The 21,408-nt window shown below is 47.6% G+C and overlaps 1 protein-coding gene across 1 annotated transcript; it reads right to left on the bottom strand.

Annotated features, from left to right (window-relative positions):
* Positions 1-1,038: 1,038 nt before the first annotated feature.
* On the bottom strand, positions 1,039-20,487 carry LOC149328069 (uncharacterized). The gene is made up of 2 exons (XM_089561390.1): positions 19,876-20,487; positions 1,039-1,117 (listed from the first exon to the last, which is right to left on the bottom strand). Exons 1-2 carry the CDS (start codon positions 20,376-20,378, stop codon positions 1,039-1,041), a joined length of 582 nt encoding a protein of 193 aa, XP_089417516.1. The 5' UTR covers positions 20,379-20,487.
* Between the last annotated feature and the right edge of the window lie 921 nt (positions 20,488-21,408).

Here is a 21,408-nt window from a genome sequence, read left to right as displayed (position 1 = left end):
TATTTATTTAGTACTTACTGCTAGCCTCATGCCGATGCTTTTGCAGGATTGGGGCATATTATACAAGGGGAGAAAACGACAGTAAGACAAAGTACACTTCATTGATTGTTATACAGTTCTAGTTGGCACAGTGGAACAGAGGAAACAAAACTACAGACAGAGATCATAAGTCCGAAAAAAGTTGCAGGAGGGCAAAAGTAACAAATCGAGAACATTCTGCAGTCAGGGCACAGTTGATAGCTGGGAAAGAAAACTTTCCAGGGACGGGCGCTTGACCACGTCATCATGTAAGGCATTCCATTCGCGGACTGCTTGGGGGAAAAACGAATACATAAAGTGTTGCTGTGTGCCCGGTATTTGATTAAATGCTTGGAGTCTTGTGTTCTAGTGCTGCGGTGAGCTGAGCGGGAGATTTAACTCTCACTGTGGATTTTAAAGGCTCCAGACAAGAGAAGATAAATATATTTGCGGAGTCAATGCTTGGCGCGATTACTAATAGTGCTGAGACCAGCCTGGGTACGAATTTCGCATGGTGACTCGTGGCGGCGATACTTGTTATAGACGAATCTAATTGCCTTGCGTTGTATCTTTTCTAATTTGGTAATTAAATTATTTGTGTGTGGAAACCAGCATATTATGCTGTATTCTAAGACTGGTCGCACGAGGGATGTATAAGCAAGCAATTTTCATCGGGTGAGGCTAAATTGATGGAGTGCCTTAATGAGCAAAGCGCGGAAAATGCTTTCGATGTTACGTATCCTATATGCTTGTCCCATTTTCATGCTTGTACCATTTCCATCATGTCCTTTGGCATGATTATGCCAAGGTACTTATATTTATTTACAAATTTTACTATGCTATCTCCAATTTGTAGCGGATGTACGGGAGTATTTAATGCAAAGAGCTTCAGGTAACCTACACTGGGAAAACGGCTGTGGCCCGATTCGTACTGGTGCTGTGACGAGATTTCTAGTCGAGCAAATAGCGGTGCGCACTGTGGAAGACTTTGTAACCAATCTATTGAGAACAGCGCTTAACTCACGTCTTGGGCGAATTGCACTCTGAAATGGCGAGGATTATCTTCGTAGAATGGGAAAGCCGCCACACCGCCAGCTTCCTGTAAGATAATGATGCACATAGATATAGAAAGCATTTTGTGGTGCATTTACTTTAAAGGTGGCTCGCAAGAGTGAGCGCCAAGACTCCAAAGGCGCTATTATATAACGGAAGCATGCTAATATACTTAGAACGGCCCGCAGCAAATTGACAAAAAATTAAATGTCGAGCCAAGACTAATTGCAAAATGGTTTCTTGATGCAGATGATATCTGTCCCCAGCTTCGTCATAAAACGCTAGTAGGCAATGACGCGAAGCAGAAGTTGCGTGATGCACGATAGGCTGTAAATCCTTAAAGAGCGGCGCAAAAAGCACGGTTACATAACGTCGAAGTGATTGCTTATTATACAAAAGACTATCTGATTTCCCAGAAAACTTAGAGTCATGGCGCGCAAAGGGCTTTCAAGGTTTGAGCAATATGTCATCTTACATGCAGCACGTGGCCCACAATCTGCCTTGTCCTTGATAAATACCCGCTATATTTATCTAGCCTGTTTCTCAAGAAACTTATACGGACTTCCGGCGTCATATCCGAAGAAGTGGAGCTAATAGAGTGAAGGATAATTGGATTTGTTGCCTCAGGTCGTGCAGCACTCGTTGCTGTTCGTACCATGATATTAGTATGCTCGTTTATTAGCGTCGATGACGCTTACAATGCTTGCCTGTGAACAACTATTCTAATGTTATGGATCTTCCTTGCCCCCCCCCTTTAAGTAATGCCCCAACCTAAGGGCCATTAAGAAAAATAGATGCCTACGATGATGATGAAATTTCAAATTCCATACAAGGCTTCTCAATCAAACAAACCTAACAATTCTTAGTGAGAAACGCAGTCTGCCTAGGAAGTGGTACGGTTACATACGTGCGAGCGCAATTACAGAATATCTTACCCATCCTTCTTTGTGTAAAGCAGCGGCATGGAATGTAGAGAACCTGGGACCATTCACATTGTGTAAGTCATGTACTGGCTTTTCCAAATTTTTTTGTTTAGTCTAGCTTTATGCATCACCGGTGCTCTAATGTCTTGTTTTATTTTTCGCCGCAACACATGGGTAAATCATCCGTAAATTTTTAACCTCCTCAAATAATCTCAAGCTAACGTTTAAAACGTCACACCACTGAATTTTGGAATATACCAGCAGACAGCAGGGATGGATATTTGTTGTACAGTCGCGAGCAAAAAATATTATCTCAGATCACTGGGGATTAGAATTCGTATATCCCACCACGCGGCGCTGCGGTACGCAGACCTACCTAACGGGCCGTTTCCATGTTTGCAGCCTAAGATGGAGGGGGGGGGGGACGGCAGGATGTAAGCTTTATCAAGCGTGCACCGCCCGAGCGTCCAAGTGCCGACCCTACGTGACTGTGCTTGCAGCATTTATTTTGGCTCGGTTAAAATGAGCAAAGATGGATTCTTTTTATTACTGTTTTATTACTTTTTATTACTGTATGTCCGCGATGGTTGGTCAAAAGGAACTCGCGGGAACAATAGATGATAGCGCTGCTTTTATCCAGTAATTTTGCTGCCCGTGGCAGTCCGCTGAACCCCCCTAATACTGTAGAATGGGAACGGCCCGGCACTCTCGTTATCAGCCTCTTCGCCACCCGCAGCGCCACGCGTTTTCATTCCGGCGCTCTTGTGTTCCGTCATGTGAGCTAATCTTTTTACCCGCGACTGTACAGTATGTTCTTCGACACCTTCGAGAAAAGCTGACCATTTATTATAGCACTTGCCTCTATGGCTGGTGCCAAGATCTCTGAACAGAACAAGTTATGCAAATAAAAGTATTGCTTTAGAGTCCTTTTTTTTTCTGCCTGCCGCATTGCCTTCCCTGCAAGTGTACCTCGACTTGAGTGTGGCTTATCGCCCTGCTATGTCCCGAAGTGCTGCAGGATGAGTGATAGTCGACGCTGTTTTTCGTTCAGCTCTGTGAGCCACATTCCGCAGCGCATTACTTATGAGAACAGGGAGGAACTGATGACCCGGTGCGTCCACGTAAATTGGCTCTTCCATCGCACCCCATTTTCTCCTCATGGAGTTCGCCCTAGCGTTTCTTCTTTTCTTGTCATATTCGGTGTGCATATTTCTCGAAATGGGCTGCAGCTCGATCTTGCTTCTGAGCTAATCTCCCAAGTCCTCTTTGTCCTCCGTAGACCGAATGCATGGCAGCCCTAGCCTATCGAGTACCTCCCTTCCTGCTCTGTTTGCTGATAGCCGTATACTGTGCGATATCGAATGCGCTTCAGAAATTTCACCTACAATATTGTGAATGCCCAGTTGTAGTAATCTTTCTGTTCCTGCGTTGACCGGGATACCAAGTGCTCTTTTATATACTTTGCGTATTATGACGTCCATCCTCTTTTCACTTTTGTTTCATTTCTGATAAGGGGCTCTGTAAGCGATCCTGCTGACAATAAAAGCGTTCATTAACATTTTGGCTCCTTTTTTTGAGTCCATGCTTATGGTTTGATGCCCTACTAATTATTCTCGGTTGCCAGCAATCGCCTTATCAATTCCAGGTTGTTGTCCTTGGCGTCTATTAACAGACCTAAAATTTTCGCAAGTGGCCTCTCTTTAACTTGCGCTCCCCCTCTAAAAATACTACTACACGGTCAGAGTTTCCTTTCTTCCTAAACATTAGTAATTCCGATTTGTTCGGTGCGCATTGGAGTCCATAGCCATAAGCGTATCGTTGCACGGTAAAGGCAGGACATTCTGGTCCTTCCGTCATGCTCCCAGTTGACCCTCCGGAGGTCCAAATCGTAATTTCGTCAGCATACAGCGCGTGCTTGGCACCCCGTATGCTGTCCAGCCTAGTCGATAGTCCCACTAGGGCAATGCTGAAGAGCAATGGGGAGAGTACCCCACTCGCCCTTGCGGTTTGGCTCTACTTCCCAGTCGCGTTCATTTCGAATTTAGTTCTCCGACATTGAGCCTAACTGTTCGGTTCGGGAGAAATTCATTGACGTTGCCGATGTCGCTGCTATTGTGTCTGCAAGCTGGCGTTGCTCGCACCCTTGTCGACCTTGTTCATTGCGTACAGAGCTTTTAGTGAGCAACTTTAGTTGCGAACCCCAACATTTAACGAAAAAATGGCTGAGGCTTAGCTAAGGTTAAGCCTAGTCAGATGCGAAGCATATTGATGGCTAGGCTTGGTAATACACGGCTTTCATTGGTTGAATACTTGGTCATTTTAATACAACCACTAGAAGTGTAGCAAGGATTGCCGTGGCAGCTATATACGGGATCATCGGTGAATTCAATGCAGAGTGTACAACCGCTGCCCCAGCACCGGCTACAACAGCATTCTTGGCACCCATGGAAAGTACATTGGAAACACCCTTAGTTATTACACCACCGCCACCATTCCTTATAGACTGTATTGATGTACCCCCAGCAGCAGCAGGCAGCGCCTCTGATGTGGAGCCTCCACCGCCGCGGCCGACCGCACGAGCCGGCAGCTCATCTCTCGTCTGCTGTGACGTCATGTTGTCACGCGGTGTCACGTGGTCACGCTAAAGGTCAATGGTAGCTCCACCGCCGCGCTCGACGGGCTGTAGTGTAGCTCTAGTAATATGCTTCGCATTAAAATGGGTGATTGCTCATTTTGAAGAACTTGGCGTGCATGCCGGCCAAGGTGCCTTACCCACCACAACGAATCCCGGAACCGTGGAACAGGGCACGGCAACAGCCATGAAGCCCGACATGATCCCGTACCTTCTGGCAAATGAGAAACGCCGCGAGGACAGCCTTATGGACTCTTTCCGCGACTGTTTTGCGTCAGCCTCCTAGGTTCGCCGGACGCATACCACACAGCATCACATTATCGTCGTTAGTGACCAAAGACCGCTCTGTCAGCCTCCTTAGCTGCTTCGTGAAAAGAACTTGATGCCATCCGCCGCCAAGTTGCCGAAATCCTCGACGACAGCGCCATACAACCATCGACGAGCCCCTGGGCATCACCTCTTGTTCTCTTCGCAAAGAAAGACGGCAGCTTATAATTCTGCGTCGATTACAGACGTATCAACAACGTCACCAAAAAGGATGTCTTTCCGGTGCCGCGCACTGATGACTCTTTAGACCGCCTACGCCACGCCACCTATATTTCGGCATTCGACTTGCGTAGCGCTTATGAGCAAATCGAGTTCGACGAATGTAACCAAGAAAAGACTGCCTTCGTTACTAGTAATGGATTGTATGAGTTTAAGGTGCTTCCTTTGGGCTTGTCTTCAGCCCCTGGAACGTTTCAATGCATGATAGACACTGTGCCATCTGACCTGTAGTGGCAGTCTTGCCTTGTGTATCTCGACGATGTGATTTTCTCCGACACGTTCGTGGAGCACCTGAAGCGTTTGCGCGCTGTGTTCCAGGCCATTCTTTTCTCAGTTCGGTCTCTCATGCCTAGAAAGTGCCAATTCGCATTTAGGGAGCTCAAGTGTCTTGGCCAGATCGTGAGCGTTCAAGGCGTTATCCCCAACCTAGCAAAGACGGCCACCGTTTGATGAATTCCCTCAGCCAATAGATAAACGAAGCTTGAGTCGTTTTCTGGGGCTCTGCGCTTATTATCGGAGGTTCGTTCAAAACTTTTCCAAGATCGCAGAGCCGCCAGCTAGCCTGACAAAAGACGCCGAAACCCTTCTTCTGGGGCCCGGCTCAGGAAAAAGCCTTCACAGAATTTCAGGCCCGCCTCCAATCTACGCCTATCCTTGGATATTTCGACAAGGAGGCCGACACTAAACTGCACACGTAGGCCAGCAATGTTGGCCTCGGTGCGCTGATTGTGTAGGGGCAAGACTATGTAGAACGCGTGATCGGATATGCAAGTCCCACATTGTCCCGTTCCGAAGAGAAATATTGCACCACGGAAAAGGAGTGTCCGACTATTGTGTGGGCAGTCACGAAATTTCGTTCGTACCTGTACGGCCGCCCGTTTCGAGTCGTGAGCTATGATCACTCCTTGTGTTGGCAGATCCATCAGCGCGGGTTGCTTGCTGGAGCCTTCCGTTCAAGGAGTTCGTCGTCACAATCGTGGGTAATTCAGGTCAGAATCATAGGGTGCTGAGTATCTCTTCCGAGTCCTCTTCCGTGCCCACCGAATGAGTCCGAAGACAAATCTGCTTTCTTCGGCGCTGTCAACACATCCACGCTGCCCAACAGCAGACGGTCGACTGCCGACTGTTGTCTCTCATTGAGTACCTCGAAGGAACTGCTCAGCCTCCGCCCGGACTCATCGTTTTGCTTACGTGACGGAGCCCACTAAAAGAAAAACTACGGCCCGACTGAAACTGAGTATCTCCTAGTAGTCCGCTCAATCGCAACAACAACAACAGGCGCCTTGCGTTCCGCCTCCATCGAAACAGTGTAGTTTCGGTTTTTCTTCGCTTGCGCTAGAAGGTCACAACTGTCATCATGGACGACCAGTTTTCAATCAACTATACCTTGTGAACGAATGAAACTTTGCAGCGCCATAAGATATAGTTAATTTAGGTTGTCTACATGGTCCTCAAATGTTCAATCGTATACAAAATGTGCCCACGCCAACCATGCAGTAAGATGTATGATGGCGATAGCTGCATCGCAGGTGGCATCAACAATCGCACACTTTTCGTACTTTTCGTGTTTTGCCAGTTGTTCAAGTTCGTCAATGCTTTACATTTTCGTGTTTGTGTGTTGTCAGTCTGTGAGAAGCAGCAGCTTTGCAGAAGGAAATCTATGTGCCTACAGAACAAGGATTACCTCGTGCAACCCGGTGAACGGCACTTTTGCAGCGTGCGCGTGTGAAGACATGGTCCGTCTTTGCGGGCGTGTCCCAAAATGACACCGCGCAGTCACGAAAGATTCAGGATTCCTTGTTAACGCCTTACGTAACATTAAAGCCGCAGAAATGTATAACCGCAATACCGGACAAACTTTCTTCAGAGAAACCTGCCGGAGTTATTCCTTTAAACCTGCTATTTCAACACTTGCATCTGCAGGCAAGTAAACGCAACAGGTTACAGGATTGTAACTGACGTTAACCTGTCCAAATTCATTACGTGTCCGTGTCACTCACTCGGTCGCCAGTGAGCGTTCCACGCCTTATTTCTCTTGTAGCGGGCTTTAGCAAACACAGAAAGTTTGCGGCGATCGATGTATGCGTTCTCCTCTGTCCGTAATCACGTGGAAATTGCTACGATTAGTTTATTCGGTGGTATTTATGAATAGCGTTCACGGTGCACTGTGGTGACTTGTGCAAGCTGCCAGACCATATCCAAAAACGCGGTTCCTGTAGCCAGCAGTTTACGCCAAAAACTGGTGCAAACAGCCACAAGTTTCTGCATCTCACCAGGCTTTTTTTTGTATATACAGGTGGTCACCCTCTGCATGCTGGTATGGTTCATGGTATATGAGGTAGTGAGTGCAAAACGGGAAAGGGACAGAGAAAGACGAACACAGCACAACATAGCGCCTGTGTTATGTGCGCCTTTCTCTGCCCCTTGTCCCGTTTTGCGCTACCTCACATACCAAGAATCAAAGTTACCGACTCGCCCAATTTTCTACCCTTCTGAATGCTGGTATGGCATGCAAGTATAAAAACCTTTTTTCGGGTCCTAATCGCCGCCACCCAAGAATGAAAAGTGCATGTTACCCTAGCATTGCACTAAATGGTCTGATTTAAAATACAGCACTGCCTGCATTGTAGAGCAATGCTGGTGTCGTTTCTCGTTTGTGTGTGTGTGTGTGTGTGTGTGTGTGTGTGCGTGCGTGCGTGCGTGCGTGTGTGTGTGTGTGTGTGTGCGCGTGTGCGTGTGCGTGTGCGTGTGCGTGCGCGTGTGTGTGTGTGTGTGTGTGTGTGTGCGTGTGTGTGTGTGTGTGTGTGTTCTCTCGTTTTGCAGGCATTGGAGGAGCACCAGTAGCCAGGGGAAGAACATGCCAGAGGAACTGCTGCCAACTCATGTCGACCCACAGCTTGATGCTCCTGTCCTGTAAAACAATGTATTGAGGGACATGTCTTTGTACCACACACCAAGATATCCCCTCTAGATAAATAAATAACTGTTGGCATCCCCATTGTATCAAGCCTGTGGCAAGTGCCACCGCACCTAGTTTTATTTTTCTACTGTCCCTTCCTTATTTGTAAGCTTTGAATTCGTGTCTGTTTTTTTTTTTAACATTCAAGGCTTTTTTTTGGTATCCTACGCTGTATTCCTCCAATTTCTGTGATGTGCTGTGCAGTTTTTTTATTATTATGTTTGTTGGAGTCTGATGGCTCGTTAGCCAATGTGTTCTTTTGTAAGAGTTCCTAGCAAGTTGCGCAATATCTCCTCTTTGTTTACAAATTCCCTTCCTTAATTGTCATTATGCCCCTTCTAATTCTAACTATCATTGTATTTATTTCATATCTGCTTTTTTGTCAGTTAGTTGGCATAACATTTGTGCTTGGAAGTATCAGGTGAAAAGATTGTATAAAAGTAAGACAGTAGCTGTCTTTGCATTGCAGTTAGATATTCAGCTTGAAATCGCAGCAGAGGAAATCTTTTTTTAGTTGAGCAAATCTTATGGTTTGTCGTGCACGTCTGTTACTTCCCAGATTGAAAATAATCTATTAGTGAACACAGTGGCGCAGTGGTTATGGCGCTCAGCTGCTGACCCGAAATACACGGGTTCAATCCCGGCCGCGGCTGTCGCATTTCTATGGCGGCGAAATGCTAGAGTCCTGTGTACTGTGCAATGTCAGTGCATGTTAAAGAACTCCAGGTGGTCCAAATTATCCAGAACTATCCTCGGCGGCGTCCATCAAAGCCTGAGCCGTTTTAGGGGCATTAAACCCTTTAAAACCAGAACAAAACACTTTGAATTTGGTTTGGCTGGTTGGTTGTCATTCATCAGTACTACCATATTTTTATGTTTAGGAATACCTCCAAAGTGACAATGGAGAACATCTTCCTGACCTACGTACGGTGTTTTCATACGTCACGATGGCGACTAAAGTCCAAATAGTGAAAATGTTTTTGTGGAAAAGCACAGGGTCACATTGTAACCTGCAAGCCTTGCAGTGGCATGTTTTGAAAACCTTAATGTTGGAAGCCCCAGCTATCCGCTGAAATCTCTGCAGCCACATACGTTTGCACAAAACATGGTAAGCCTCTGATCACACATCATAAACGAAATTCTGAGATATCATTTCAAATTTCTACAAAGCCAGTAGCACCGGTGTATCAGTATTCAAAGTTTATTTCACACCTTCATATCATCTCCATGGCTGTTAATCTGTTCATACTTTTCTGCCACCATATATGTGTGTGTGTGTAACCTCCCATGACCAGTAATCTCTCACGAGCAAGCATTTACTTAAATTCCTACTGCCACGGCGGCCAGTTTGATCACAATCTGGTCGAGAGGCTGTGATAACATCGCAAAGTCATGTGACTCAGTTGGCTCATCTGCCACCTACGTTGCATCTGTGGAGAATATTCGTAGCTTTTTCGCTCTTGGCCTACGACACCAATAACAATGCTGGTTTTTCTGCGACACTGGCTCCTTAACGGTATCGCATTAACAGATCACAGTTCAAGCATCCACGGCATGTGGTGACGGACTGACCGCATTAATTGGATTACTAGCGGTAGGGGAATACTTTTAATTTGCGTTCAACAGTTTCGTCAGTGCACACGAGCTACGCTATGTTGTATTCCGCCGGAATGTTGTCCTGCGAGGAAACATCTGGCCAGCAATGCATCAATGACGCGTTGCCACAGGTCTCCATGCATCTGATCACGTGTGTTTTCAAGAGTTTGATCTGTAGTCCGTATGCCCATGCAGCGACTAAAGTAGCGTAGCACGCGTGGCACAGAATGTATCAGCTGCACTGTCCGCCCTCTGACGCTGCCTGTGTGTGGTAGCAGCACAAAAAATGGACCGGAGGACTGGGCAGGTGAAGCGTATCACGTGACCAACATGAACAGCAAGGTGTTCAAACTTCTAAAATCACTGCTCTTTGTTTCTTTTTTAATTTTATTTCTAAACATTTGCTATCCGCATCATGAGAAAGGTAGAGAAAATTAGAAAAAAAGAGTGTAAACAAGCCTCGCTTAAGTGGCAAAAGTTCTCGATGAAACGATTATCCTGTGTCCGCTTGCAATAGTTGCCTGCAACGTCCCATTGCAGGCCTATCTTCCTTCGGGAGCATCCCTCACGGAGGCTGTAGGCATGGGGAGCAGGTTCGCTTTCAACAATTTCTCTTTGTCACGCTTCTTTTTCGACTTTGGATGCTGCCCTTTCGGTGAGCGCACAGGCCCTTCTAGGCCGTCAGCTTACGGTTACAAAGTTGCATTTTTATTTCTTTGCAAGGTCGACATGCTCTTTCCGGGCGGTCTCACGGGGGCTGAGACGCGCTTCGACTCCGCGCTTACTGGAAGCACGACCTCTTCATATTCAGGTTGATTAATGGCACCTCCTGGTGTGCTATAACCGAGTGATGCGGCCAAAGGTGCTTGTTGTATCTGAAACATATTGCCATTGCTCAAGACATACTTTGACGATGGCACCGCACTTGTTCATACCAAGCTAGTGTTTGGTGTGTCTGTGGCAGTTATAAGTGAGCTCTACTGTATTGCACGTGCATGAAGCCAGAAACACAAGCAGATGCTTTTAAAACAGGCTAGGGTCTGCTGTATGATACGTGCTCTATATACAAAGCATACCAACAATGCTGTTGTGGTTTTGGAGATTCCTGCTTAGTTTACTGTGCTCTGTTTCGATTTGCAGACATGACGACCAATATTACAAGGACAAGGTAAAATGTGCCTGAGGAACAACCTCCGAAAGCAATGTACTGCTGCGAACACGGGCAGAACCTTACTTTCACTTATTTGCATGTGCAAAGTTATGTTCATGAGAATCTACCTGGATCTGCCAAGAGAACTAGCCCGAGCAGCTAGGCTGAAATGACAAGCATTGTTAAAGATACCGCAACTGACATTGCATTTTAACTGGTGGAAAACATCAGTTTCAAATTTTTTCACTCACAGTTAACAGCACATTGCAAGTTGCTCTTCTTTTTTCCTATCCATATCCTTTCACATTTTGTGTCTAGAGAAGACATGCTACAGAAATTATTGTTAGATGTGCTTTTTGTGCATTGCCGTCTACACAAAAGCGCACATGTTCTGATTCCTTTTGAGTTTTTGTTCATTCCAAAGTGACACTCCTTTGCTCTCTGTTATTTTGCAGGCCATTACAGAAAAACCAATGCGTACAAGGTTCCACGCCTGCCATCCTTTCTTGATTCCATTGCTTCATGCTTATAACCTGGAAAAATTGCATGTGCAATGATCTAAGTGCATTGTGTCTATCACAAAGTGGATTGGAAATAGTTTTGATGTAATTGCTTCAATTAGAGGGATCTTAATAGTGAGGAAAATGGGCATAACCTTAAAAATAAAAATTTCATTTGGTGAACTCGTTTCGTAAACAATATAATTCTTTCCACAGAAATGACAACAGGCTTGCCGAAAAGAAAAGGAAGGAGGGAATAACGGTTAGCTGCATAGTGGTCTCTTAAAAGTTGTTACTGAGGCTGAGAAGGCACTGGGTTCTCTTTGTTCGTTTTGACTTGATAGTCATTGAGCAGAAACCATTTGTGTGCGATGGTTGACCAGTTTAAAATCAGCTCTTGGTTAGATTCCCATTTCTGTCGTGGTACCAACTTAACACATGACCACGTACAGCAGTCGAACGCAGCTTGTGGCCTATGTACTTTTGCGGTGTGCAGTGAGTAGTAAAATTATTAGAATCATGACAGTTGGTCACCCAAAACCAAGCACCAAGAAAAGATTATGCCTGTCGTGCAAGGGCCAGTGGTCTTTCCAGCTATCTTAGACAAGCAAGGCACTTCACGAAAAAGGGGTGGATAGGGGATGGGAGGATACTGAATGGTCGTCCTGCATTCCACAAGACAATGAATGAAATTGGCATATGTTTCAGAGCAGTTATAACATTAAGTTAATTTTGTATATTTTCGGAACAAAGTCTGTGCCGGTGCCTGTAGGACGTTGCATGTCAATTTGTCAAATAAATTTGTGACTAAGAGAATTGTAAAAAAATAAGCAGCTGGTGCTCACCTCAAATAAAGGAGAGGCATTGGTTCGAAACCACTATGCTCGGTTAAAAATACAAACGGCAGAAAATGACGCCTTTATTTTTGATGCAAAATGTGGTGAACCTGACTGCATCCTACATTCAGAAATCGAAGCAGGATCTCTGGAACTGACGAGACGATCATTGCGAAAGGATGTGCGAGATTCCACGAAAGAGAATAATATGTAATTAAGCTAGATATTTTGTGGTTGCTCTGATAAGTGTGCGATTAGATTATCTCATTTATGTGATAATCTTTCGTTTTAAGCATGAAATGCTTTTAGCCCCCGTTGTCGGCATTGTGGTGACGTCACGCCGAGACCGAGAGCCATCATCCGGGCACTGAAATCCTGTCATCCGGGCACTGAATTCCAGTCATCCGGGCTCTGAAACGAGAACATCCGGGCACCGTACGAGACTTAGCGAGATTTAACGAGACTCTGTAAGCCCTCCTACGCGACCGGCATGCAAGCACTGGCTGGTCTCCAAAGGAGTCACAAAAAATAACTGCTGCCAGTGCCTTCTCAATGTTTATCAAGATATCAGTCGCTGTGCGTTTGATAATGCACGGAATTATAATTTCCGATTTCTAATAACGCGTGCAAAAAGCACATAAATGCCACGATACACTTCGTTGTCATACGTGATCTCTTAGGGGCTTCGCGCATCGAAGCAAAGCCGCGCAGGCGCACAGGGGCCCGGGGGAGAAGCGCTGCGTTCAAAGGGCAAGGCATCGCGCCGAACGGGTGGTGGCGTTCCTCCCTTCCATTACGGTGTGGTCCGGGTGTCCACCGAGATGGCAGAGAATTACTGCGCCATTTCCTTTCCTCAAAAAACCTTGCGTTCAAATGGCAAGGCATCGCGCTGAACGGGTGGTGCCGTTCCTCCCTTCCTGTACGGTGCGGTTCGGGTGTCCACCGAGATGACATTAGGCCCGTAAACATTTCATGCTTACTCTACTCTCGGTTACGGGAGAGGCAGAGATTTTTTTTCTCTTAACGCAGGAACATCCAGGGTGAATTTCGCAAGCATTAAAATAATTTGTCTTTTGGTGCGTGTGTGATTCACGTATCAATCTTAATATTGATTCTTTCGCTGTATAGCCGCAGATATTTTCAAATGCTTGCTTATGTCATTCAATGTGATTGCACCAGGTTACATTCTTGCTTTGTTCACTAATTGGCGCTTTATGAACTCTTGGGGCTCTGCGAAATCTGTTCTGACAGTATTGTGTGGCGAATTCATGATATCTTATTTGTCGCTGTTCAATGGTTAATGGGCATTTTTATGGTTTTGCTGAAGAGTGGGCAATGATTAATTGTGGTTGGTCAGACGTGACTGACCTCACTTCGTCATATGCGAAGCATTCCTGACTATGTCGAAACTATGTTTGTTGCTGTGTGCATTTCGCTTGCATTTGGGCATTTGCCATTCCGTTTTGAGGCTCTTTTAAGAGCAGGCGACATTTGGCTGTATGGGGTGTATCGTGGGAATGTTTTAGTTTAGTTTTCTGATACCAAATGCTGTTCTGCACATCTGTAATTCATCATGCGTGGACTTTGATTCATGATCATTGTACCGGCCTTGAATAATCTTTGGGGAGGAAATTCTTTTATTATGATGTGAAAACATTTGAGAAAATTTGCCTGCCCAATGTTTCTGTATAGCTCTCTGCTCGATTGAACCTGTTGACCCTGTACTTCCTACTTCCCTGTTGACCCTGTCCTGTGTTTACCTATAGATGCTGTGCTCTTTACCTTGTTGCCCAAGGCAACGCAAAGTTTTCCAGATTTACTCGCCTTAGTCTCACACTGTTTTTTTTCTTTTCTTTTCTGGTTTTGCCAGAGTGAGGTCCTTACACGTGTCAGGTCTTCAAGCATCACAAAATGCCTGTAAAACTGATTTAGAGTTGCAGCTTTTCTGTTTGGAATATAGGTGATGACAAATTATACTTTTATTCATTATTTCTTGCTGCATTCACTCTCCCTGCAGCAGTTGCATAGCCATAGAAGTTCATTCTGTGAAAGCTAGCGGCTGCTAAAGTAGGTTCAAGAGGGTCTAAACTTTTCCTATGCAAGGATCGCGTTGCGGTGGAACAAAGAGGTCGACTAAGTGCAGTGCTGGATCCTGAGTGATGCCTGGGAGTGTGCTGTTAGTGACGCTCTTCAGTCAACGACCACCGACCTGCGCTTTGAAGAAGCACCTTTACACTTGGTGGAGGTGCCTCTATCTCCGTCCCGGTCCTCAACCTGGAACTTCGGAGCAGAACTTTATTCGCCCCACCCACAATGCCAGACGCTCCAACTCAGCCATCGCCGCCCATCAGAGCCACCGTCTGTTCCGGGGTGCAACACCAGCGCGACTCTTCTCCATTCAGTGGTACAGACGACCACGACGTCGACGACTGGCTGGCCTCATACGAGCGGGTCACCGTTTACAATCGGGGGGACGATTCTGTAAAGTTGAGCAACATACTCTTTAACCTCACAGACGTTGCCAACCTATGGTTTCGTAACCGTGCCCAACAAGCAACGGACCTCCCCATGGGCGCCCAAAAGGATGAAATGTCCCAGCATCAGTACAGCATTTATCAAACGTTTCTGGACCATAGAGGCAAGACATAGAAACACAAGGAAAAAGACAGTGCTCCCATTAAAGGTCTAGACACGTTTTTTCGAGAGTTTTAAGCAGCAACAAAGACGAATTATACATTTTGGTCCCAGAAAGGTAACTGGGTATAACGTTTTCGGGACCAATGGTTTTCAACAAGAAATAAAAATCGACTCCTCGCTCTCTTTTCTCTCTCCCTAGCGCCACAAGCTGCGGGGGGAGAAGGTTTTGCTCTTGCACTCATCGTTTTGTGAGATGAAACAGCAGTTTCATTCGAACAGCCGAAGGAAACGGTAAACCCCGCATCTCTCTCGGCGCATGAGTTTCTCGCACTTGGGCCGTCGGCTCCATGCTGCAGGCAGGCGGCGGCGGTCTGCATTTTCATCGCGCCGCCGGCAGCAGCGGTCACCAGCTTTCCCGTCTTCTAGCGTTTTCCCAGCTTCCGCCCAACTTCAACATCCCAGTTAACCACAAACCTCGTACCATATAGATCCAAATGTCTATGTCTAAATATAACGTCCACTGAGCGTTACCAGTATGTGTCACTTCATGGCAGACATCCATTGTATGTAGCATATGCCATGATGTTGTACATCTTCCGCACATACACGAACCACGAGCATGAGATGTGCAATGTCTGGCTACTCGTGGCCGACCAAACTTGCCACACAACGCATGATATATGCCGCCTCAATATCGCACATATATCTACATCTCTGCTCAGCTCAGCGCTACGCATTATCCAGATAATAACCGAACCCGACTGGAACCACAGATTGATTACAAAGCCGACGCTTTTGGATACCTTCTTCGCGGTTGATCGGGTTTGGGCAAGAGACGCGCTTTTGAACCGTCTTGCGAGGCACTTTTCGCAGATCGCCATCGTATGAGTCATTCCATGTCTACATGTAAAATAAAATCTCTTGAAGCGAAAGCTTTACTACTTGCACTTTCAGCCTTTGGCGTGGCGCGGCGGTGCCACCACCACCGGCGCCTAACGCCTGCGCTCTCCGCTAGGAGCGCAACAGGTGCTTTGTGACGTCACGCCGAAGAGAAGGGCGACAGGCTCGCGCCGTCGCAAGCCGCGGCGGTGCCACCACGGCGTGGCCTCCGCGATCGAAGCGCGCTTTTAAGGCGGAAGCCTTTAATGACTCATCGTTGTAAGCAGGAGCTGTCGACAGAAATGTTACGCTTTTCAATTGGTCGAAACGGTCGTGACGTCACAGTGCGCGAATTTCAACGGGGCCAATTGTACTTTGGCTACTAACCATGTAACCAATTAAAGGGATCGTTTAGTGATGCTCCAAGTAAGTTTGACTGAGTTTAATTAATTGCCTACTTAACCAATTAGTCAAACCTTTCTAGTCAGACCAGATAAATAAATAAAACCCAGTAAGAAATTTGCCGAGCTTGACAATCGAACCCCGGTCTCCAGAGTGCGAGTCGAGCACGCTACCACTCCGCCATGCCGGCTTTTTTTTTCTTTATTGCCAGGATTTTGCAAAGAAAATTGGCCAAAACAAACAATCAACAAAACACAACAAACGCTATGTACATACGACTCGTGGTCAGCCAGCATGAATCTGGCTTCGTCTAATTAAAATTCAGGCAATGTACAGAGCGGCTCTAGTTTTGAGATGTACTCCGGAGGGTCCGCAGCTCCCCTCTGAGTGGCCAGAAACATGTCCATATTTTCGCGAAAGTAAATCCTGGCAGGTATTTCGTCTCGGTCACAATGGTAGCCTGCCATTCTGGAGCGCCATATACAGTGGAGGCCTGCCAGCATTATTAAGTCGAAAGGCACCCCATCCTCATATTCAACAGATAAGTACCGAATGCCGTACGGGTCTAGCGGAATTTTTTTCTTTAAGGTTGGCTGCAACACATCCCAAAAATAAACCCCTTCCCAACAGTAAAAAAAAACATGGTCTATTGTTTCCGGCTTCCTGCAAATCAAGTAGTGAGATCCCCAGGGTAAAAAGAACTCCTTTCCCTCTAAAAACTTTTTAACCGGTACGGTTCCGGTGTGCAGCTTAAAAAAGAAGGTATTTGTTCCATGCGGCTCTCGCATTTTTTTCACTCTCTTTAAAACATCTTTGCCTGGGCCTCCACTGTACAAGGCCCTGTACAAGGGCACGGGGAAAACTACAGCGCACAAAGCACGGTACAGTTTCTTTCGTTTCACAGTGGACAGAAATTCATTCGAAAACCGCGCGGAAAGAAACCTTACATTGGCAACGATTTCCCGATAAAAACCGCTGACCCTACTGTAAACCTCAGCAGTTCCGACTACGTACTCCGGCAGCAGGCGCCGCAGCCTAACTTGGCATACGGTGCGCAAAAACGGGTCTCTTGTGTCCCGAAAAAACAAGAAACGATTCACCAGCTGCCGAAGAAACAAATGGCCCAGTCCCAGCCCACCTTCCTGTACCCGTCTGAACAGGTTGCTCCGGCTGCAGCGCTCCCAGTCAGACGACCAGATGAAGACGGCGAAAATTCTGTGCAGCTTTTGAATGCCTAACCGTGAACAGTGCAACACCTGCATGACGTACCAGAGCCTGCTGATGAAGAACAGGTTGCAAACAGTGGCTCTGGCGAAATTTGACAAGGTCGTCCCTTTCCACTTATCCGCTCTCTCCCGTATCTCTTTGACCTGCCCTGTCCAATAATGTTCGCTGTCACGGTACGCATCGAGCGGAACGCGCAAGTGGTTATCTGGTGTCGTCGTCCAAGGCACACTGGCGAACCGTTCAGGCGTAGACGCCCACCCGCCATGCCACAGCCCGAGGCACTTCGACCAGTTAACCCCGCTTCCCGTAGCTTGGCTGAAATCGCGTACACATTTAACTGCCTCGCTTATGCCTCCCTCGTCCACGGCAAACACTGCAATGTCATCAGCGTACGATAAGTGCTTAACTTCAGCTGCTTGCAAACTGAATCCGTTTATTCTTCTGTTTTTCAGTATCTTTGAACGAAGGGTCTCCACATAAATACAAAATAAAAGGGGGCTGAGGGGACAGCCCTGGTGCACCGAACGCTGCACGCTAATGGGGGCCCCCAGACTCTTGTTAACGATCAATCTCGTTGTGCAGTGCCGGTAGGCCAGGGCCCCACCCTCGCGAATAACAGAACCAACATTAACATGGCCCAATACTGCAAACAAAAGTTCGTGGGCGACGCAGTCAAATGCCTTTTCTAAATCGATCTGGAGAATTGCCACCTTCACAGCATTCTAGAACAGCATTCTAAGACACTGCGCGCAACGTGAATATTTGTAAAAATAGACAGCCCTTTAATCCCGCAGGTCTGATGCGGACCAACTAAGTAATGAATCACGGTCTGCAACCTTCGCGCCAGAACCTTCATGTAAATTTTGTACTCGACGTTCGTGAGTGCTATCGGTCGGTATGCTGTTACCAATCGTAATTTGTCTATTTCGTCCGTTTTGGGAATCAGCACAGTACGGGACGAACCATAGGATGGAGGCAGTGCTTTTATTTTAAAGGCTTCATTAAAGATAACCTTCATGATCGGGGAAATTACAAGTTTAAATTCTTTGTAGAATACCGCGCTGAACCCGTCGGGTCCAGGCGACTTACCTGGGTTCAAACTGTCTATTGCTTGCGCAACTTCCCCTTTAGTTATCTCCTGCTCTAATCTTTCTTTAGTTTCGTCGTCCAGACGCGGCATCTCGGCTAGAAACGCCTCCTTAAATGTGATAGCATCTACCGGATGTATCTATGCGAAGAGCGCCTGGTAATGCTCGAAGAAAGCTGCTTTGATGTGGTCGATGTCCGTTTTTAAAACACCTCCCCATTCTATTTCGTTAATGTGATTTCTTTCGGCACGGGCCTTTTCTAAACCAAGCGCTCGTTTCGTTGGCGCTTCCCCTGCAGCCATGTCTTCTGCCCTTGCCCTCACCAATGCTCCCCGATAACGTTCTTCTTCGATAAGCTCTAGCTTTTGTTTTGTTTTTCTTATGTCTTCTATCCATTTACCAGGCGCTCGGCATTCATGTTTTATCATCTTCTGAAGCAGTGCCTTTAGCTTCATTTCCTGTTTTTTTTCCTCATGACGTATACAGGTGGCTCTTTCTATTGCTTTAAATTTTAAAGTTTCTTTAGTGAGCTGCCACTGCTGCCAAATTCCCATGTTGCTACTTGGTTCTATTTTTGCTATTTCTTCCCTTACATCTCGGTTATAAAATTCGTCCTGAAGTAGCTTGTCGTTTAACTTCCACATTTCCCACGAAAAACCATTCCCCTTCTTAACGATTCCTATGCAGCATTGAACCAAAGAGTGGTCAGAGAAAGAAACCGGCAGTACTATATAACTATTGCATTTAGGTACAGTATCCGCGGATGCATAAATGCAGTCTAGCCGTGCGTGGCTTGAGCCCTCCAATCGTGTGTACTTTACAGCACGCGCTCCTTCAAGACACTCGGTCACATCCTCGAGGTTGCAGTTAACAATCATTCGTAACAACACTTGAGTGCTCTTATCTCGGAAACTTCGGACGCTTGACCTGTCGCGCGCACTAAGGACACAGTTGTAGTCGCCCATAACAATGAGCTCTCTGTCCGTGCGAAGCCGTTCTTCGACACTTTCAAAAAACGCGGCTCGGCCATCAACCGCATTAGGTGCGTACAGGCAAACAATGCGCCAGTCAGTGTTGTACAGCGAAAAATCTATCGACACGTACCGACCCGACAAGCACGAATGATGACCGTGTACCCGGCAACTTCTTAACAAACAGAATAAAACCAGCCGATGTGCCCACCGCATGGCTAACAACAGCAAAATATCTTGACGTGAAACGTCGCACCATGCTCCCGGTCTCTTCCTCACCGTCGACTTTAGTCTCCTGCACTGCCAGTATATCAATATCTTGCTCCGTTACAAGTCGGTACAGCTGGCTTTGTTTTTTTTTTACCTGCCAGGCCTCTGACGTTTAGGGTGGCGACTTTAAACTGAGTCGCAGAATCCATTTTAACTTAGGAAGAAGAGACCGAAAGCCTGGTGCTTACCTCCCATGCCTAGCATGTCGCGAGACGATGCCCTCGCCGCCGGTGTCATCCGGCGCGAGCACGTGCTCCTGGTCAGGAGGCGCCTTGTCGCCGCCACACTTCTCAGCCGGAACCTTTGGCCGCGGCCGCCGACTGGCCCGTAGTGCTTGCGGCGTCTTTGCAGGCGGTTCCTCGACGCTGGGCTCTGCTGCCTTTTCCCCGTCGGTCTTGGTCTCGGCGTGCGGACGCTTAGCAGGGGTAGTCACGCCGGTGTTCATGCGGGCGTGAACCTTCTCGTCGTGGTAATCACTGGCCGCCTTTGTTTCCGCGTCCACGTGCGCTGGCGGGCTTGCTCCAACTTCGGGCGTCTCCACAGGCGTCGAAGATGGGTCTGTAGTTGGCGACCCGCTCTCCTGTGCGCCAGCAGCGTATGTGTTCCTGCTCGAAACAGCAGGCTCAAACCCCGCCGTTTTGCCCGTGTCGTCGATGCCGCTGGCTGCTTCCTCCGCTTCGACGACGTCCATGAGCTCTGCGGAGTCGCTCGCCGCTACACGCCTGGTAGCCGACGCGTAGGTGCGCACGCAGTCAGCCTCGGAGTGTCCATAGCGTCGGCACTTCGAGCACCTGGGCACCTTGCAATCACGGCGCACGTGCCCCGTGCCGCCTCAGCGCAGGCACTGTATCGGCCGACCGGGCACCACCACTAGAGCCAACTCGCCAGCGATACGAACCTGGTGGGGCAGGTCGTCCACCTTCGTGCCAGGCTTCATCTTTAGCAGCACGGTCCTCGTGGTGGACCCCTCCTCCTTCATGCCGGCGACGCGCCAACGCTCCCGGGTGACCTCGGTCACGTTGCCGAACGCCGCGAAAGCTGTCCGGATGTCCTCGTCGGCGACGCCGTGTAGCACCCAGTGCAGGTGCAGCTTCACCTGGTGGTCTTCTGGGTCGAAGACGATGCAGCGGCGTCCCTTGACGTCCAGCTCCTTCATGGCGGCCAGTTTCTTTGCGGCGTCAGCGCTGCTGAAGGTCACCGCCCACATGTGGTTTATCTGGTACGCTCCCAACGCCACGATGTCGGAGAGCGCACCAACGTTTGCGAAGGCGTCCCTGAAGTCTTCGACCCGGTAGGGTCGCACACGCACGTCACCGTGCAGAAAAACCGTGTTTAAAACAACACGTGCGGTGGGCAGGGTAGGCAGAACGATCTCGTAGTCCTTATCAGCGTCGCTGGCGAACCTGTTTCCGCGGCCGCCAACGGCCGCTATCGCCGCTCCGTGGGAGCCCATGATTCTGCGACCGTCTGCTATCGCGTCTGGAAGTATACTCCGCCATGCTAGCTCGATGGTTTGGAATGAACAAAGGTGCGTCTAGTGAATACGGTGTGTTCGTTCACTCCCATCTTCCTCCTTTCCCGTTACGGCGATGTTTAGTGTCCACCGAGATTTGAGAGACAGATACATTTCCTTTCCTCAAAAACCAATTCACCGACGAGCAAGGCGTATTTGTCCGCGTTTCAGTTGACCCAAGTTGTCGTGACGTCACCGCGCGCGAAAT

This window comes from Amblyomma mixtum, chromosome 9 (genome assembly GCF_055824585.1).
Source record: "Amblyomma mixtum isolate Tamu chromosome 9, ASM5582458v1, whole genome shotgun sequence".
NCBI classification, from domain to species: domain Eukaryota; kingdom Metazoa; phylum Arthropoda; class Arachnida; order Ixodida; family Ixodidae; genus Amblyomma; species Amblyomma mixtum.
The sequence above is the reverse complement of the archived record's forward strand: the minus strand, read 5'-3'. Positions and strand labels throughout refer to the sequence as shown.